This window comes from Microchirus variegatus (genome assembly GCF_963457635.1).
Source record: "Microchirus variegatus genome assembly, chromosome: 13".
NCBI classification, from domain to species: Eukaryota; Metazoa; Chordata; class Actinopteri; order Pleuronectiformes; family Soleidae; genus Microchirus; species Microchirus variegatus.
The window spans coordinates 1,624,339-1,643,229 of record NC_139814.1 but is presented as its reverse complement, the minus strand read 5'-3'; the positions used below and the strand labels follow the sequence as shown (position 1 = coordinate 1,643,229).

The following is an 18,891-nucleotide window of genomic DNA, read 5'->3' as shown; positions in this document are numbered from 1 at the left end:
TGGCACAAGGAAGAAACTATTTGATTTTGTTGGTGATCCAGATAGAGACACTGTGCAGCGATGGCAATGGTTTCTGCCCTCTGAGTGCTTTCTTTCAGCCTTTATTATCATCACACATCACTCCTGTGGTCATGACCTCTGACCAAAAGAACAAGCTAACATGACAGTAGTTAAAACTAAATCTTTCTAAATGCGCAACATCCAACATCCTCAAGTGAGGGTGAAGATATCCAGAAGGATTCGGCAGCAGAGCCACCACTCCTATAGAGTGAATTGAGCCTGCTGAGGTGTGTCTGACTAATCAGGATGCTGGAAATAATCTTGGCATGTCCAATTGGCAGGAGTCCCAAAGCATGCTGGAGCTGGAGGGACCAGATAGCACATCCAGTCTGAGACTGTGCATGGGATCCCCCGTGAGGATGTGACTGCGAAGACAAATGTCTGGCTACTGCACAGTGACTGCCACCTGTACTGTGATAAGCAAAAGCAAGGGGCTAGTTTATTGATACCAGGAGTGGACAGGATGCTGTTGCAGCACAACTGTGTGGTTTATGCTGTATATTTTTTTTACCTCAAAGTCTAAAGGCCACATTATACTTCTCCGACTGCGTAATGCGCCATCCGACTGCGTCACCACGGAGACGCCTCGAGCCTTTATACTTCTGCGTCATGGTGACGGACACACGCTGCAATTTCCCGCCCAATCAGAAGGGGTTGCTGCGCAAGGTTGTTGTGCTTCTGGCTACAGTGAGCAATGGCTTTCCGAGAGAGAAAGACTGTTGTTGAAACAGTTGCCGCTTCTCACTTTTCTGTGTGACGGAACGCAGTTTTAAGATAATTTGAGGTGAGAAATTGGCCATTTAGAGTCTAAACATGTGGTTTGTGTGTTAAGATATGACGTATTTATAGTTTGGCAGCGGCGTTATCGGCGGGGATCAGCTCCGCGTCTGTGGACGCTCGGTGCGCACTGTGAGCCGGCACAGAGCAGCTTCGCTCGGCCTGTCCTGAGGACCAATCGCAGCTCATGCCGTCTCCGTTGTCCCTTGACGGAGTGACGGACACTTAAAAAATATTTTGTGCAGTCGGAGACGACGCAGAGGCTCCCCGACAGGCTCTGCGTCGACGCAGAGGACTCTGCGTAACCTACGTAGAGCACTTTACGCAGAAGTATAAATTGGGCTTAACTCAGTACAGTTCTCCTCTGCACCATCTCAACCTTGACTCTCTTACTTTACCACCAAACCTTTCAACCTGAGTTGTCCCTTGAATATGTTCATTTCGTAAATGAATGAAACAATGGAGGAAACATCAGTTCAGCGGGGACAGAGATGAGACCCAAACGGAAATGTCTCAGAAGTCCTTGCTGATGTGAAGCATCTGTGCTCTTCCCAAAAGGGCAAGAAGGGCAGAGTTTGTTTGATTTGTGTTTTGACTGCAGGCATTGTTAAAAGCTAAATCCCTTTCCAGAGAACAGCACCAATCAATCATGTGGTAAAAATGCAATTTTAAGAAAATTGTATCATACCAGTCGTGTCACAGGTGCATGAGGATAATTTGTCTTGTGGATTTTTTTTATATATATATCTTTTAACGTCTGTCTCGAATGGCAGTCTAATCCAGCTAAAACCAGGTCTGCCACCAGAGGCACAGTGACTGAGTGCTCAGATTCTGCTCCAGACACCATTACTCATCATTACAGCAGCACAGCAGCAGGCTCTGTCCTGTCCTCTCCTGTCCTCTCCAGCCTCCAGTCCTCCACCAATCCTGGCCCACACTGACATTCAGCTCGATTAGCCTAATCAGGGGGATTAGCCAGAGGCAGAGGGTTGAGGGAGGCAGGACAAGAGATGAGCAGGGGGAGAAGGAAAGATGAATGAGGGAAAGTCCCTCACAGTCTGCACATTTCATCTCATCCGCCTCCTCTTTAACAGCTGGCTCAGTGAGCTGCCACTGATGTTGGAATTATGATGGAAGATCAGTGCACACCCTCATACTTACCAATGAAACCACATGAGGTTTTGACTTCTGACACTTGTTCGTTATCTACGTTCTCTTCAGGTGTCAGTATTAAAATGTAGCTTCTGATATTTGTATTATTTTGATGGATGTATGAATATTAATACACGGCATTTTACTTCTTGGGTACAAAATTCACCTTGCAAAGTGTTGCACAGCGTGTGAAACAGCGTGATAAAACTGCAAAATAAAATAACACTACCTCACATTTTAAATAAATCAGAAATCACTTGATGTATACTTTGAAAACTGAGATGTGGAAGCATGGAGAAACTGTTGCAACAAAGGCAAGTATGATCTAAACCACTTCATACCGAGGTCAAACTAAAACTAAGTGCAGCAGAAATGGTCCTCATAATCTCTTATTGCACATTCAATTTGTTAAACCTTTGCGAAACCTTCAAAAATGAACAGAAAGTTTGAATAAACTTCATGAGTGGAATAATTATTTACACTCACACAATGACAGATTTGCATTCACTAAAATATATCAGTAACATGAACCAGTATATATGACACTGCATTTTTAACTGACAAGGAGACTAACTTCAGAATAATTCATTATGTTCGGGCTGACAATAAGGGTCCCAAGCGGGTTTGCCTGTGGTTTTCACAGTGGCCTCACCTGTGTTTGCCCACTGTGTACTAAGTGTGAGGTTTCAGTAACATGGAGACCGTATGGGACCTGCATAATTTGCCCACTTCAACCCACTTAGTTCCCAGGTAGCCTTGAAAGGGTACTAAGAAAACTTTTCACGAGTCCAGAGAAACAAGCTGTATCCTAAAAGGGTTAAAAGTCATATCACCCAGCCTTACAGAAATATTGATTTGATTTATAGCTGGATACTATTACTGTCACCAACAGGGCCAGTGAAATCCATCTCACACATAAAGGATTAGCCAAAAGAGGAACTCTTGCTGTCAAATGGCTCCCTGTTACACCAAACACAGATTGATTTATCTTCCTAATGTGTCACAGGCTGTCTGCTGCACGGACAAAGCTTCAGATGTGAGCAGCGGGAGTAGACGGTAGGTGGTTGACTGGAAGATTCTGATGAGAGAGGATCAAAGAGTGGCAGGTGAGACGGGGGGGGGGGGGGGGAGTCATGGCATCTACTTGACAGAGCGACGGGGTGCCTGTTTTTCCACTCTGATGAGTTGCACTGCGGCTAAAACAGAGATGAGAGGTTGTGGGAAGAGAGCGTGCCCTGTGCTTGCATGTCATTACCACTCAAGCTCATGATCTATACATCCCTCTATACAGCCAGATTCAGACCAATCCTTCAACAGTAATACACATCAAACATTTGATCTTGCTTTGAGCCGCTTTCTTCTTGAGTCTTGCATGTGAATGAGTGTAGATTAAATGATATACATACATGAATACTGGAAACAGTCATTCAAGTGCTTTTCAGTTTACTGCCATCTCATTCAAGTTTCAAGTTTATTGATATTTAAAGTGCAGTATCACCATAAGCATGGTCTCAAAAACGCCGCACACAGAAATATTCAAATTCAAATTCAAATGATTTAGAGTAATAAATTAAAATGAAGAAGAATAAAACTTCTGTACGTCACTCTCCTGCGCCGCTCCGTATTGCGAACTCATTTTGAATTATGAGACACTTTTTGCGGCGAACATGAAAACGAAAAAGCATTTCTCTGTTTGCTTTGTCTTTTAATTAAGGCACAAAATAAGCAGTCTAGAAGTTGAAAAAGCATTTCTGTTAATGCATTTTAATTTGGATAATGGCACAAATTTGCTTCCATAATTACATGCTTTATGGGCTAAAAGAAGAATTTTAAAATGTGCTCGTGCAGGAATGGGGAGCCAGTGTAATGACATTAAAACAGATGTTATGTGTGAACTTTTCCTTGTTTTTGTTAAAATTCTGGCTGCATCATTTTGAATTAGCTGTAGGCTTCTTAAAGTGCATGCAGGCAAGCCAGAATATAATGCATTACAATAATCCAATCTTGACGATACAAATGCATGCACCAAGGTTTCAGCATCCTTTAAGGATAGCATAGGCCTGATTTTTGCAATGTTGCTTGGATGGTAGAAGGCAATTTTGGAAATGTTTCTTATGTGGAGCGTAAATAGAAATTGATCCAAGGTGACACCTAGACTTTTAACAGTTGTGTCCAGCCATGGCAAAACCGGTCACAAGTCTATCGAGGGACATTTTGAGTTATTTACAGATTCTGAAAGTGTGATTTCTAAGCTTTCCAACAATGTCCAACACATGGATATGGCCATTTGAATGTAGGCACTCCTCAAACTGCTTTAGGGAGAATTTTAGCCTCAAAGATTTACACCTTCTGGGATCCAAGAGACAGAATCATCACATTTACATAGAACAACCCACTCCTGGTCTAAGCTGTCAGTACAATCTGTACGAGCACAGATAATATTGTTGTGAGGTACACTGCTACACAGAACAATACATATACAATACATGAAAAAAACTGGACATAATATCCTCTTAAGATTTGAAATGAAATAACCTAAAAAAAAAACATGTGTGGGGGGGTTGTATTATTCTATATCATTTTGCTGGCGTCACGTCATCATCTCAGACAACTACTGTGTGTGTCCTGCTCTCTTTCAGCCACTGAATAATCATCTGTTTGTGGTTTTTGTCACAATGAAGTCTGCTAATATGTTAGCATAAAGATCGCTAGCTTAAAATGCTAACAGTCCACTCACCAGCAGTCTCTGTGCTGTCTCTGTCTTTGTTAGGTAGTTCAGCCACAGTTCATTTATTGTCCTGTTTTCGTTGCCTTCCTGTGGTAAACAAAGCTTTGATGGCTTTGATAACAATCACACTTTAATTTCACACTGCACACGCTCAATAACTGCTGGAATGTTCCACACACACTCTCTCCCTGATCTATTGTATCAAATGCTGCACTCAAATCAAGAAGTAACAGTAGTGAAGTTTGTCCGGAATCCATTGTCAGTAGCAGGTCATTAGTCACTGTGATTAAGGTGGTTTCGGTAGAGTGACCAGAGCGGAAACCGGATTGAAATTTTTCAAATAGGCTATTTTGGGATAAGTGGGATATGAGTTGGTCAGCTACTGCTTTTTCCAGTATCTTAGAGAGGAATGGTAGATTTGAGACTGATCTGTAGTTGTGTAAGACTTGTGGATCCACGGTTGGCTTTTTAAGTAGCGGCTTAACAATTGCTCTTTTGAAAGCCAAGGGTACTGAGCCAGTCAGAAGAGACTCATTTAGAATGTGAAGACCTGAGCTGAGGAGGGTAGGTAGCAATTCCTTAAATAGGTTTGTTGGTATAGGGTCTAGTGTGTGGGTCACACTGTGGGTCAGGTGGTGGATTTTGAGGCGTTAACTAGCCTCATAAAAGTTTGACTGTGGGCTGGATTGATGCAGCATCTGCTTCTGTAGGGGCATCAGTGCAATCTAATTTATTAGATTATTAAAAAAACAAAAGTCATGTTTGATTTTATTTTTAGGAAAGACATTTCCTCTGGCATTCTCTGAGAGGTCATATTCATATAATACTCATGCAACTGGTTACCAAACAATTTTTTTTATATCTATTTTTTTTATCTGACTCACCTGCACATTTGGTCCTGCTGATGAGAGGTGGCCCTGGTGCTCCGGTGCCTCCCTCCCCAGGCCGGGTGAGCAAGACACTGATGTGGTACTCCGTGTCTGGCTCCAAATGCCAAATCTTATAGGTGAGTGATCCCACGCCGTGAGTTTCCATCAAAGTGGAGTGGCTGGCTCTGTACTGGATTTCTCGCCGAATGACTGGTCCGTCCCCCACGATGGAGTTAGTGTTGAGCTGGATGATGAGATACGTAGGCCCTGCCCGCAGGAGCTGGGGGGGTGCAATCGGTGTCGGGGGCACTGCCATAAAGAACATATATATATAATCCTATTAGTAAAAAAATTATTTTGTACTTGTTCAATAATTATATTACTTGGCAACAAAATGAGAGTATGCCCATAAAAAGAGGTGGAGAACAATCAAGCTTCCATTTTCAGAGGAAAAAAACCACATGATGAGAGGGAGGGAGAATTCAATCAAAATATTTCTTCTCTGCTTGAGCATTGACTCATTATGTTAACTACAGTCAGAAAGAAAGAAAGGAGGGTTAAGGTTAGAGAAAGACAGTCAAAGACAGCAAGAGGGATGAAAGGAAAGAAGCAGGAAGCAGCAAGGAAGAAAAAGGGAAGGCAGGTAGGCAGGATATAATGAAAGAAGGAAGGAAGGGAATGAAATACAGCAGCCAGGCGAGAAGGAGGGAAGGAAGGAAGACAGGCAGGAAAGTCGGGAGGGAAGGAAGGGAGCAAGGAAGGCATGTAGAAAAGAAGGGGTGATTTTTCATATTCACTCTGATGCTGATTGAGGTTAATTTCATGAGTAAGTAAAGTCTCATATGTCTTCGTCTCTGCATAAAAAAGGATAAAAAGTAGAACTCTACAGGAGACAGTACATCCCATAATTAATGCAACATGAAACGGTACAATGTATAGTGCATACAAGTCTAATGACATGGGTAACCCTTTCTTTTCTAGTCCCCTAATTACCAGGCATTTACCGGGTAAATTCATGGTAACACAAAAGTGTTACTTGGTAATTACCAATGTTAATAAGAAAGTAAATACAATAAAAGATCACAAAAGAGATTTACCTGGTAACTATATACTACTGTACATTATAGTGTGTTAATGGGTATTTACTGCTGGTACTAAGAAGGTAAGTAAAATGAAACTATGGCCAAATTGCTGTTCTTACCTTCTTATTACAGGTTAATACCTGTAACAATTACAACAATACAAACATTAACCAAACATTAAAATCTGTGTGGAAAACTGTATGTTTTATAATCATCCAGTGACATCAGCCCTCATTAATCATATCCATCTTGGTGGATCAGTGGAAGAGTGAGTCATGTTTCAACTGGAAGGTCAAGGGTTTGAGTCCCACCTCTGCTAGTCTATGGGTGAATTCCAATTCCTTGCTTAACCCTCAATCTCAAAAATGCGCGCTCCCTCTAGTGCAAGTGCTGTCCCGATTCTCAGAAAAATTAAGTTGAGGGCCAAGTTTAAGGGCTGTATCGCCCTCAATATTGAGATTTTCCGAGACCACCCTTGGGAGCAAGGGCTACCCAGAATGCATTGCGTGTTTTGACATAAGAAAGATGGCGTCGAAAGCAGCGAAGAGAGTGCGATACAAATTAAGTATTTTCTTTGTTAATAGAGATATAAACATTATGAAAACCATTGTATTATCTTAGTTTAGGCCCATATTATGGATTACTGACGTCATTGTTGCGTAACATTTATTTTATTTTACGATCTTTTGTCAATAGTCGGCCGGTGCGCACACGCGATCGTTTGCTATGGTTTACTTTTCAATAAGCCGTGGTGTGTGGTAACTGTCAGCTGAATATGTCTGTGGTTGTGGTATTTGTATCATCTTATAACTAACTGACAACCTAATAACTTGACTGAAATAAAATAATAAATAATCGTGACATAAATGTGTTCTTGTTCTTCTTTTTTGGAGTTGACAGACTGGACGCATATCGCGTTATTCTGCCCCCCACAGTCTGAAGACGTATCTGCATTTAAGGGGTGTCCCATTTCTAAGTGACAAAATAACCCTCAACACTTGGTTTTGAGGGCCAGTTAAGATAAGGGTTGAGCTTGAGGGTTAAGATTGAGGGTTAAGATAGGAATTGGAATTGGCCCTTTATATCGATATGTCCCTGGGAAAGACACATGGCAGCTGGCAGCGTGTGAATAGGTTTGATAGATCACAGTGGGTCAGGAATATTTATATATTTATATATTATATTTCTAAAAACAAAAATGGGACACTCCTAATTTTAATCATCACAACAGAAGAACAGGGAGAATGCAGAGACGAGAAGATACTCATTCCACCTGACTTAATATCCCTTAAGTCAGTGTTAATATGTGTTACATGTCAGCTTTAGAAGTCCTTTTATCCTTAGCGTTAATCACTCAGTGGACGATAGCGTCTGAATACTCTGACAGGCCTTTTAATGTGTGCTTCCCCCCAGGATCACTTTGGCTTCCTCTGACACTGGCCTTTTAGTTGTTCCCAGGGAAACAATAATGGAAAACTAAGAGGAATCATTTAGTGCTTGTGGTCCTTTGCTGTAGAAGTGGAGCTGAGAGCATCATGATCTGTACACACCTTGCAGCTCTTCTCCCCTTTGTGATCTAATGTGACCAGTGTATGCAATTTGCTCCTTTAATAACAGGTATTAGAGCCACATGTAAAAAGAAAAACTGAAAGAAAGAACAAAATAGAAACAGAATAAATTCTGAGATTAAAGTCAGAATTTGGTCGTGCCGGCCCCACCCCATCCATTAATTGTAATTATGAGGCCGACATTTTTTGCATATGGACGGTGGTGACCTGTCCCCACCAATATTTGGAGAAAACCAGATTGTCCCTACCAATATCAGAGACAGGACAAGTGTATGTGGATGATGCTGTGAGAGGAGACAAGAGAGAGGCTGAGCGAGCATCAGTGGGTTGGGCTCAGGCAGAGATTCCAAACTCTAACCTACGCATGTAAATGAGTAGATGGGCTGGTGTGAAATGTGGATGCGAGGGTGAATTTTCTAACATTCTCATGTTCATTTTTGACCAGTGACACAAAACTTGTGACTGATCAGCATTTTTAGGTGTTCATACTTTTAGTGTGGAGGAAATAGATGATAGATGGAAGGACCGTAGGGGCCAGCCAGCATGTGGGCCCCATAAGGTTATATTAGGGCTGTCAATATTGGTGGCGAGTAGATCCCATTTGTGGGCCTGTGTGATTGAAATCATATGGGACTTGCATCATTTGCCCTCTTAGTTGCCAGGCAGCCTAGGGTGCTTAGTGGGCATGGGTTTGAAGTTGGCAAACACATTTGGGGCCACCACATATATACCTATTTCCTTATGGGGCCCACATGGACATGCTCGCTGGGGGGTGCATAGTTACTACAAACAACAACATTGAAAGGAGTAATCATTATTTAGCCCGAATGTGTTCATAGCTCACCTCTGACAATGAGTTCTCCAAAGTTGGAGACAGAAGCACCTCTGGGGGACAGGGTGATGCAGCGATAAAGGTCCTGCTCCCCACGTTGTGCCTCCACATGGAAAGTCGCCATGAGCCGCTTGTGGCTCAGTCGAGACAATAAGGCCGTGTCGAGCACCATACCGTTTCTCCTCTGACAAAGACGACACAGAAAGAGAGAAATGAGCACATCAGGAATGAGTGACCCAACCTCTGCTTACCTGAAGTCTATTTGAGGGATTAAATATGGGTGGCAGTCTGAGCTGCAGACAGGAAGACAAAAGAGGGCTGGAATTAGAAGGGCAAGATAATAAGTATGTGATAAATGTCACAGGTAACGATGGGAACCTGGTGACAAAAGTGCCTGGGTTTTTGTTTTCCAGCACAGGGAAACATCTCCTCATCTCTCGTAAATGTGCGACTTAAATCTCGTAAATTTACGAGAATAAAGTCGTACTGTACTGCCGGCGTGTGAAACGAAATGGGAATTGTTGTCATTGTTTATGTTGTGCATGGACTTCTTAGAGCGACCGACCGGAAGTGAAAGTCGGAGAATCCGAGAGTTGACAGCTATGTCTGTTCATATTATTTGAATAAAGAGCCAGTGAGAAAGGGGTAAAATTGATTATCAGTCGGATTGTTTCTTGACAAACCACAAAAGCCCTTTGAATAATGTGCTTTGTCCATTAAAACAAGAAGACATAGAGAAGACACCCCTGATAATAATAAAAAGCTCATTCTGTCGTAAAGAAAATAACAATGCATACGTTCAGGTGATTAAAAAAAACCAAAAAAAACATTATAAGCCTAATTATATATATATAACGACAGTCTGCCTCCATGTCTGTTCATACACGTTAAGTCACACAAGTTTCTGTGAAATCCCAAATCCCTGGACTCTCCTCCCTGAAATTGTTTATTTAAACGCCAAGTGTGTCCTGAATCTTGACTGGATCGTCCAGTCTGTGCTTTCTCAGGATCAAAACATTGAAAATCAGTTACAAAATTTGTGGTGTCCCATGTTTTTTTTTTGAAAATCCTCTATTGTGGGACAGGCTTTATTCAGATCTGCATTTTCTTTAACAGAACCCTTTTTCAGATGAAGGATGCACAAACAAGTAATGTTACACCGTTTGTGTTCATAAAAGTCAAACGGATGCAGAATAATAACAACAAAAGTGAATGTACATGCTGCAGCTTTAAAGATCAGGAATCTGAGACACCGGCCTGACAATTAAGAAACATGCACCAAGGAGATGGTTTGTGATGTATTGCTATGCTCTGCTGTTATTAGTATTTAGTAGTTAGTATTAGTTCACAAGACAACTGTTTGTATCCATCTTTTCAACGGTGGTGTTCTTTTAGGAACTTTTTTGGCATAAACACTGACCTTGTCAGGACCAGTAGCAACTTAAACTATTCACTCCATAAAAGACTCAGAAATTAACGCCTGAAGAAATAAATAACATTTTTAGAGAGTTCTATAAAAACATCAGATCACGCAATAAATTGGACAAAATCAATTATCCTACCAATCAACTATGACTTCAAATCATTACCATCCAGTCCTCTCATATCAGGGAACATTAGATATCTAGGTATACACTGGGTATGACCACTTATGTAGATTAAGGACGTTAATGAGAAGGTTAAAATGAGGTTCGGGGTGCTGCGTCATGTCATCATCTCAGACGTAACTCCTGTGTCTGCTCCTCAAGGTGTCCAGTTATTCTCATGTCCTGCTCTCTTTCTGCCACTCAATAACCCATTTATGTATTACCTCTGGAGAATGTTTGCAACGATGAAGGCTGCTAATGCTTATGCTAAATTAGCACAAAGTCCACACACATAGTAGAAGTGAGATCTGTGTCAGCCTCTGTCTTTGTTACAGCCACAATTTAGTTCTTCTGCATTGTTTTCCTTGTCCATCTTACGTACTTACGTACATAGACAACATCATGCAGAGCAGAGAAAGCCAACAATTCACACAATGAGCAAACACTAGGCATCAGTGGAGAGAAAAAACTCCCTTTTAACAGAAGAAGAAATCTCTGACAGAACCAGACTCAAAGATGTGCAGCCATCTGCCTTGGTGAAAGGACACACTGGGGACAGAGGAGACGTGGGGGAGAGAAAGGGTTAGAGAAAGGACAAGAGGGAGGTGAACACACACACATCGCTCCACAGCATGGCTTTTTACCACTGCCTCTGCTGCATATTAAGTAGCCATGTGTTTTCTCCGTGACCGTCAGCTGATTGGCCGAAAAAACAAGAAAAGCACTGGAATGTGATATCGCCACACTCAAACTAGTAATGAGTCACAGTGATCAAACAACCACAATCAAATACAACGTTTATGGTTTTAAGACCCACAATACTGTGATATGACGTATTTATAGTTTGGCAGTGACATTGTCGGCAGTGATCAGCTCGGCCTCTGTGGACGCTCGGTGCGCACTGTGTGCCGGCACAGAGCAGCGTTATCTCGGCCTGTCCTGAGGACCAATTGCAGCTCTTGCCGTTTTCGTTGTCCCTTGACGGAGTGACAGACACTTAAAAAATATTTTGTGCAGTCGGAGACGACGCAGAGGCTCCCCGACAGGCTCTCCGTCGACGCAGAGGACTCTGCGTAACCTACACAGAGCACTTTACGCAGGAGTATAAATTGGGTTTAAGCCTTGTTTATGCTTGCGCCCAGGGCCCTGCAGACTGCGGCCCTACAACCATGCACAGAGGTGTTTATGCTCAACGTGTTGTTCGTTGCAGTATTGACCTCAACCGCACAGGGTGTACAACCAAACTGTTCAGTGAATAAGCAGAAGTCAAAGTGTATCTATATCTATATACAACTTTAGCAAAGTTGTTACAAAGTTTATTTTACTGTTTTGTTGCGTGGTGCCTTTCTGTCAATAACGAATACAGAACATGTGCTATAATCACACAAAGTGAACATCAGTATATGGCGTAAGTAAAGTACACTGCCTAGCAACAGTAGTAAAAACTTTCACAAAGCAATCCCTCATGTTTTTCCACATCCATCGTCTTTTTGTAGCATGGTAGCAGTCTCCGTCCATGAATTTAAGGCCCTTTGACAGAAGAGTCGTACAAATGCTTGTTCAAGTGGACCTGCTCGACCTGAGTTGGCACCGCAGCCGACAAAGTTACAAAAATTCAGAGGTGCACGACCAAGTGCCGCGACACCTTTAGGAGCTGAGGCGCTAGGATAGTTGTGTGTGTGTGTGTGTGTGTGTGTGTGTACTTATATGCACATATATCTTTGTGAGGACCAAAAATGTATAAAGTCCAGGAAGCGATTTTGTGAAAGAGAGGACAATTGGACTGGTCCTCATGTTCTCTCTCACCTTAAAATGGCTGTTTGTGGGTTAAGACTACGTTACGTGTGCATCATTTTCTCTCCACTGCGCATGTCTGTTGCAAAAAGTGCAGTGCTCACTCGGCATCAGTTAACAGCTTACATGAATGAAGTAATTATTACTATAACAATGTTAAAAAACATTGTTTGAGAGCAACAGCGTAATTAAACTCTAGTTTAAGTCAAACTACCGTACTGGACATGATTGTCAGTAACGTATCCGTAAGCATCCAGAGTCGTGTAGGACTTTAAGTTCTCCTTGGAATAAAGACTCGGAGTTTCGATCGGGTACGAGTGGATATCGGGCCACTGCAGACGGGGCCACTTCGTCTCGTCATTAATCCACTCACCGGCGCCCAAAGCACATGTGTCATCAAGCTGTATCCCATTCACCAAAGTGAATTTCCAAGCATAACTTGCTTTATCACTAGGCGACAAGCTAGCGTCGTACGAAGAAAAAAACGGCTTTTTTTTAGCCGTCTGAATTTGTACATGAGAGCCGACTAACTTCACAACAACACTGCTACTTAAATGCTGAGTGGTGCCCTTCTGCACCCGTGCTGCGCGCGCATCTGCAAGAGCCCTATTAGTGTTAGAATTAGATTTAGAGTGATAGAATTAGGCTAGGTTAAGGGTTAGGTCAGTAGTATGGTTACGATTAAAGGATATTAATGAAATCAATATCTGAAGTCATGGAAACCAGACTCTGCGTGTGTGTGCGTGCATGCGTGTGTGCGTTGTCAACAAATTTCAAAACTGATTAAGTAGAAAAAAAAAAGTATTTTTCCCACAACCTTTAAAAGCTTAGGAAATCAAGAGTCGGGAGTGTGAAAAACAATTGAGGCAGAACAACAAGGGTTCACCAAGATCTCATTTGCAAAGCTCCCTCTCCCTGTTGCCGTCGTTTCAAAAGCACTTAGATGTATGTGTGAAGGTTTCAAAGCCAGAGGAAGAGTGAGAACATTGGAGAAGTATATACATTATTGGAAGACTAATATTAGTCCATATTCAAACTAGGGGAAAATTAAAACTACTTTCAGTTGCTTCATTAGGGAAAAGACTTTAGGGGATATGAGTCAACTGAATGGCATCACAATCACGCTACAAAAGCTGTTGTTTTAAACAATATTAAAAAAAGTTGTTTTCTGCTTTGTTAAGAAACAGTATTATAACCTGCTTACAATCCCGCACCAAAGTCCAGAGAGAAAATAAACATGTTTAGGTTGTGGTGACTGGTCTCCTGCTGTCTGCCTTTTTTCAAGTTTATGTCACTTAAATAAATCGGAATGAAGGATTTCAAACACCACAGTCAATGAATAAAACATATGAACTTACTGATGGAGGCAGCAGTGGATCAATAACTGATTTCCTCAATGGTCTTTGGTGTGGGGAGTGAAAGGTTTACAAAGGAAAAGAAAGGCTGTATAATATATCTAATGGCAGGAGAAATCTCTGTCAGTCTGTTTCAGAAACACTGAACGCTCCCTTTAATCTCAACATTGTGAAATGTTTTGTAAAAGGGTTTTGATGCAAAAGCCCATGGATTAGTACTGTTTATTGATTTGCTTTAATTCCTTTTATGTCATGTACACCTTCAGTAATGCAACAAACTAGTATTTTCTTCAAACATTGAATCCCTGGCACGAGTGCATGTCGAGAGTATTACACAACCTTTGCTTTAAGTGTAATTTTTACAAGTGTGGCATTTAAATATGTTTTAGATTAACAAAACAAAAACGTATGCCTTTCAAAAACACACAACAGAGAACATTAAAGCTGCTGGTGATGATGTTGGTGAAACAATGTAGCTTTAAACAAAAATGTGTTGTTTTCAGTCTCTGCAGTTGCTTTGAACCTTTGGGCTTCAGTCAGAAACATCACCCTCAGCTTGGCCATTGTCTATGATTGGGTGTCAGGGGAATGTGGCAACTTAAATACTCCACCATATGTGGCCAACGAGTGAAAACTGACAGAGAGCTAAGAGCTTCTATTAGCTGCTGTGTGAGTTTGACCCACAGCAGCACTGAGCACACCTTTGGGAATAACTGCATTTTGCTTTCAGGTGGAACATTCAGCTCTGACTCTGGCACCTTCTTTTCCATTCACCTTTCTACATCAAAGCAAATGCAAACAAAAAGAAGAAGAAGAAAAAGGCTCCAGTTAACTCCTTTCATTTAATGGCACTTTTCATTGGTTCTCATCAGTTCAGCCATTGTGATAGTAACTTTTTAAAAGACTGTTGTGCCCATCTCAACCGACATTTGGCGAAAGGCAGGGTACACCCTGGACAGCCCGCCAGTCCATCACAGGGCCATATAGAGACAAACAACCATTCACTCACACTCTCACAGCTATGGTCAATTTAGAGTGACCAATTCACCTAATCCTCATATCGCATGTTTTGGACTGTGGGAGGAAGCCGGAGAACCCGGAGAAAACCCACGCACACACGGGGAGAACATGCAAACTCCTTGCAGAAAGGCCCTTGTTCCGAAGTTGTTGCAAACGGGCCTCAAACCCAGGAACCCGGGTCTTCTTGTTGCAAAGGCAAGAACTACTTATTTAAAATAAAATCTAATATATATATATGTATATATATATATACATATATATATATGTCATTTATAGACCTCAGTTACATGGCTGTCTGCACGGTAAGAGCGTTTCTCTAAAATATCCCATCCACAATGCCATTGCAACTTTAATATAAATATAACATTCAAAGTTTCGTTAAACGTAAAACATTTATAATATACAAACTGTCAGGTCAGAACCATTACATTAAAAACGAAATAACGCGTCAACAAAAAATCTATTAAGAGACCTCATTATTTCAATGGGACAGGCCGAGGTAAGGCTGCTCTGTGCCGGGCACCGAGCGTCCGCAGAGGTGGAGCTGATCACCATGAGTTACAGTGTTCATGCAGTTAATCACACGGGCCAGACCCGGATCTATACGTCACATCCGTGCCTGCGGTGTGGTAAGAGGAAAATATTTTGTATTTCATCTAATTTTAAAACTACTACCGCTACTTTTTTTCACACGCTTTGTGAAACATTGTGAACTCCTCAAATATTCTACTCTAATAAGTTTTTCGACCCTGTTGTGTTATCCCTGTGGTTCTGTGTTTGTGTACCGGAGCAGAGCCTCCCCCACTGAGCCGGTAACATTAGCTGCTAACACATTAGCTGCTAGAGTACTGTAGCTCAGAGTTTTTAAATATTCCTATTGTGTCTTAGAGCTTTGAGAGAGTTCACTGTCAAAGAGACAATGTCTTCATGCCACTTTTTCTGTTACAGTTTAGATAGTTATGTTATCGTATTGAAATGAATGCAGCACATATACTGTATCTGTGTATCTTTTATTATGTATTTCCTCTTCTGTTTGAACCAGAAAAATATACAGGTATAAATATAAGTAAATTAGTGTAAAATTATATTGAAATAGAAAAACATTGACCATAAAGTACATTATCAGTAATTATAGTAATGAAAATGACTTTTAGTAATGAGACTTAGGCATGAAACAAAATATGTATGTAAATGAGTTGATGAATATGTTTACAATAAGTCTATGACATAATCCATCCATCCATTATCTACCGCTTTATCCTCCACATGAGGGTCGCAGAGGGTGCTGTGCCAATCTCAGCTGACGTAGGGTACACCGTGGACAGTCCATCACAGGACCACACATACTGACAAACAACATTCGGTCTCACATTCACACCTACGGTCAATTCAATTCAGAGTGACCAATTTACCTAATCCCCAAATCTGCATGTTTTCTGACTGTGGGAAGAAGCTTAATCCACTATGACATAGTAACCAAGAAACAAGAGAGAAAAAATCAGAGGAATTTCACTATTTTTTCCCCACTTGTAAGCCAAACTTCTGTTCAAAGTTCTGGAAACTTCATGAGTTAACCACACAGATCTGAGCAAACACCATGATCCAGTGAGGCTTTGGCCCAATACTTCCAGGTTGTCTTATTATGACACATCTTCCAGTTTGAAGAAGAAATGAAAACCAATGAACCTCAGTGAGTGGTAGCTACAGAAACTCTGGTAAACTCATCAGAGTAGAGATCACAGCAGAGAAAGTTTATAGCCATCATGGCTATCTGTGTAACCAAGGCAACAACAACTACAGCAGTGTAAACAGTATGAGCTGATTGTATTGAAGGCTTGTTTGAGTTGTCAAAATAACACCACTGTTAACTGGAAGAGACCAAAGCATTGAAGTGAAAAATTGCAGGAGCATCAACATCAAGTCTGATGAAGTCTCGTCTAGTGATTATCCATATTCTAAATTGCAGAGTATTTCCTTTATTTAAACCTGCAGCTCCATCTGTTTAGCTGTGTAATGTGATGATAGTCGATGGACATCAGCAACCTGCAGCACACATGCTGCTGGGACCAGAGGAAGCTGGGTGCCGTGGAAGCCGTGATGATTTCAAAACACATAAAAGCTAAAATAGATGCTGTGGCATGGAAGAAAAAATGAAGGAGGGCCGGATGGGTTGATGTGAATACACAGAGTTGGTGATAGAGCAAGTTGTTTTTCGACTGGTTGAGAGTTTGATTTCCCACTCTGCTAGTCTACCTGCTGGTGTGTCCTTGGGCAAGACACTCAACCCCACATTGCTCCTAACAGCTGTGCGACTATTCAGTGTGTGAATATTATTAAAGATGTGTAGAAAATAGAAAATGCGCTGCACAAAGATGTTCTGTATGAAAATATGAGAGAATGTGTGTGAATGAGTGAGTGGCAAAACTGTAGTGCAGTGGTCATCAACACGAAAGAAGACCTATATAAATACAGACTATTTAAAAAAAAAATATACAGACCATTTAATGACAGTTAAATTAACATCATAATATTAACATAAGTTAAATCATTTGACTGGGGTAATTTCACTGCTATTATATTAACAACAATGTAAGTCAACACTACATGAAAAACTATGATAAATATTTGTTCAGATGCTTAGCATAAAGCAATGTTTTCTGAATTTTCTCTATGGGGCTCACTTTGTAAAGATGGCAAAACTATCGTGACCCAATTTACAATATAATATACAACCATAAACAAACAACTGCAACATCCTGCAACCCATCTGTGGGTCCCAACCTCGTTTGGGAACCACTAGCATAAAGGACATTGTGAAATATTGAGGCAACACTCTTAGAAAAAAAAGTGCTAAGTGGAACCATATTATGTTATTTGGCTTGTCCTCATAGGAGAACCCTTTTGGAGGGTTCCACCAAGAACCCTTTTAAAACTCAGGAAATGGGGTTTAAAGGGTTCTCTGGATCAAATGCTTTTTACTGGAACCATTAGTGTTACCAAGTTACCTTCAAAACCCCTTTCTTTGGGAAAGGGTTTTTCAGAAGCAAATGGTTCCAGGTAGAACCTCAGCCCTTGTAGAAGAACCCTTTTTGGAACCCTTATTTCTAAGAGTGAATGAGAGAGGGATAAAAAAGAATCAGTCAAACTTGACCAAACACTGGAGTGATATGGAAGTGATATGTTCTGTCCATTAAAGGCTTCTTCGTTTCTTCATGTCAATGTTGGGTTGTATATTGTGATATTTTATATGTCAGTATTCAGTGTCAGCCGGTCAGCACACAGGCCTAACATCTCCTAACATGTTGTGAAGCTAAACCTTTCAAATGGAGCCCAGCTGTCATGAGCACATTTTTGGGGGGGAGGAAATTAACATAATGTATGTCTATTTTAAAATATTGCTTTCTCACCAGAGGAAGGAATGTATATGGAGTAAGAAATATCCTACATTATTCTGCATCCATTATATCTTCCACTCACAGGGGCTGAAATCTGAGGTGCATGTGGCAGCACTCGAGCAGAACTGTTCTGACAGCACATACCTATGACATCACTAAATAAAGTGTGGTGATATGAGGTACTGACGTCTGGATGTGTCCAATCAACCCAACCAATGGCTGAGTAACAGAGAAAAGGTACCTTGCTCATGAGTACCCCAGCCCTTGACCTTTTGAGATTCAAACCGGAAACCCAAGGTTATCAAAACAATTGATGTAAATCAAAAAGTTTTTGGCATGTCTGTGATGCCTCCATTTACTCACAGACGACATGGGAGAGAAAAACAAACACACAAACAAAACACCACAAACACTGACAACTGGAATGATGTCAATTGCCTCTTTTAGGTCAAATCTGCTCATTTTAGTGGAGAAGAGAATTGGCTTTGGTCAGAGCTGACTAAAAGCAGATTGAGACATAGATATTCACTCTTAGTGACAGCCAGGCTGCCTGCAGGGACACAAGGAACAACGAGATTTTAGCCCCCTAACAAAAGATTCATACAGGCTTTATTTTCCACTTTAGTTCCCTGTTTAACAGCCTTTTCTGATTGGACGCTGCCCAGCAGCTCCA

At 41.3% G+C, this 18,891-nt stretch overlaps 1 protein-coding gene across 1 annotated transcript in view; it reads right to left on the bottom strand.

The window, feature by feature from the left end:
- The window catches only part of LOC310936319 (receptor-type tyrosine-protein phosphatase U-like), a 311,175-nt gene that overhangs the window by 105,987 nt on the left and 186,297 nt on the right, over positions 1 to 18,891 (bottom strand). The window contains exons 6-7 of the mRNA XM_083900361.1: positions 9,081 to 9,252; positions 5,602 to 5,895 (exon numbers count right to left, since the gene is read on the bottom strand). Coding sequence (XP_083756487.1) covers positions 5,602 to 5,895; positions 9,081 to 9,252 — 466 coding nt within the window. The remainder of the gene's footprint in view (positions 1 to 5,601; positions 5,896 to 9,080; positions 9,253 to 18,891) is intronic.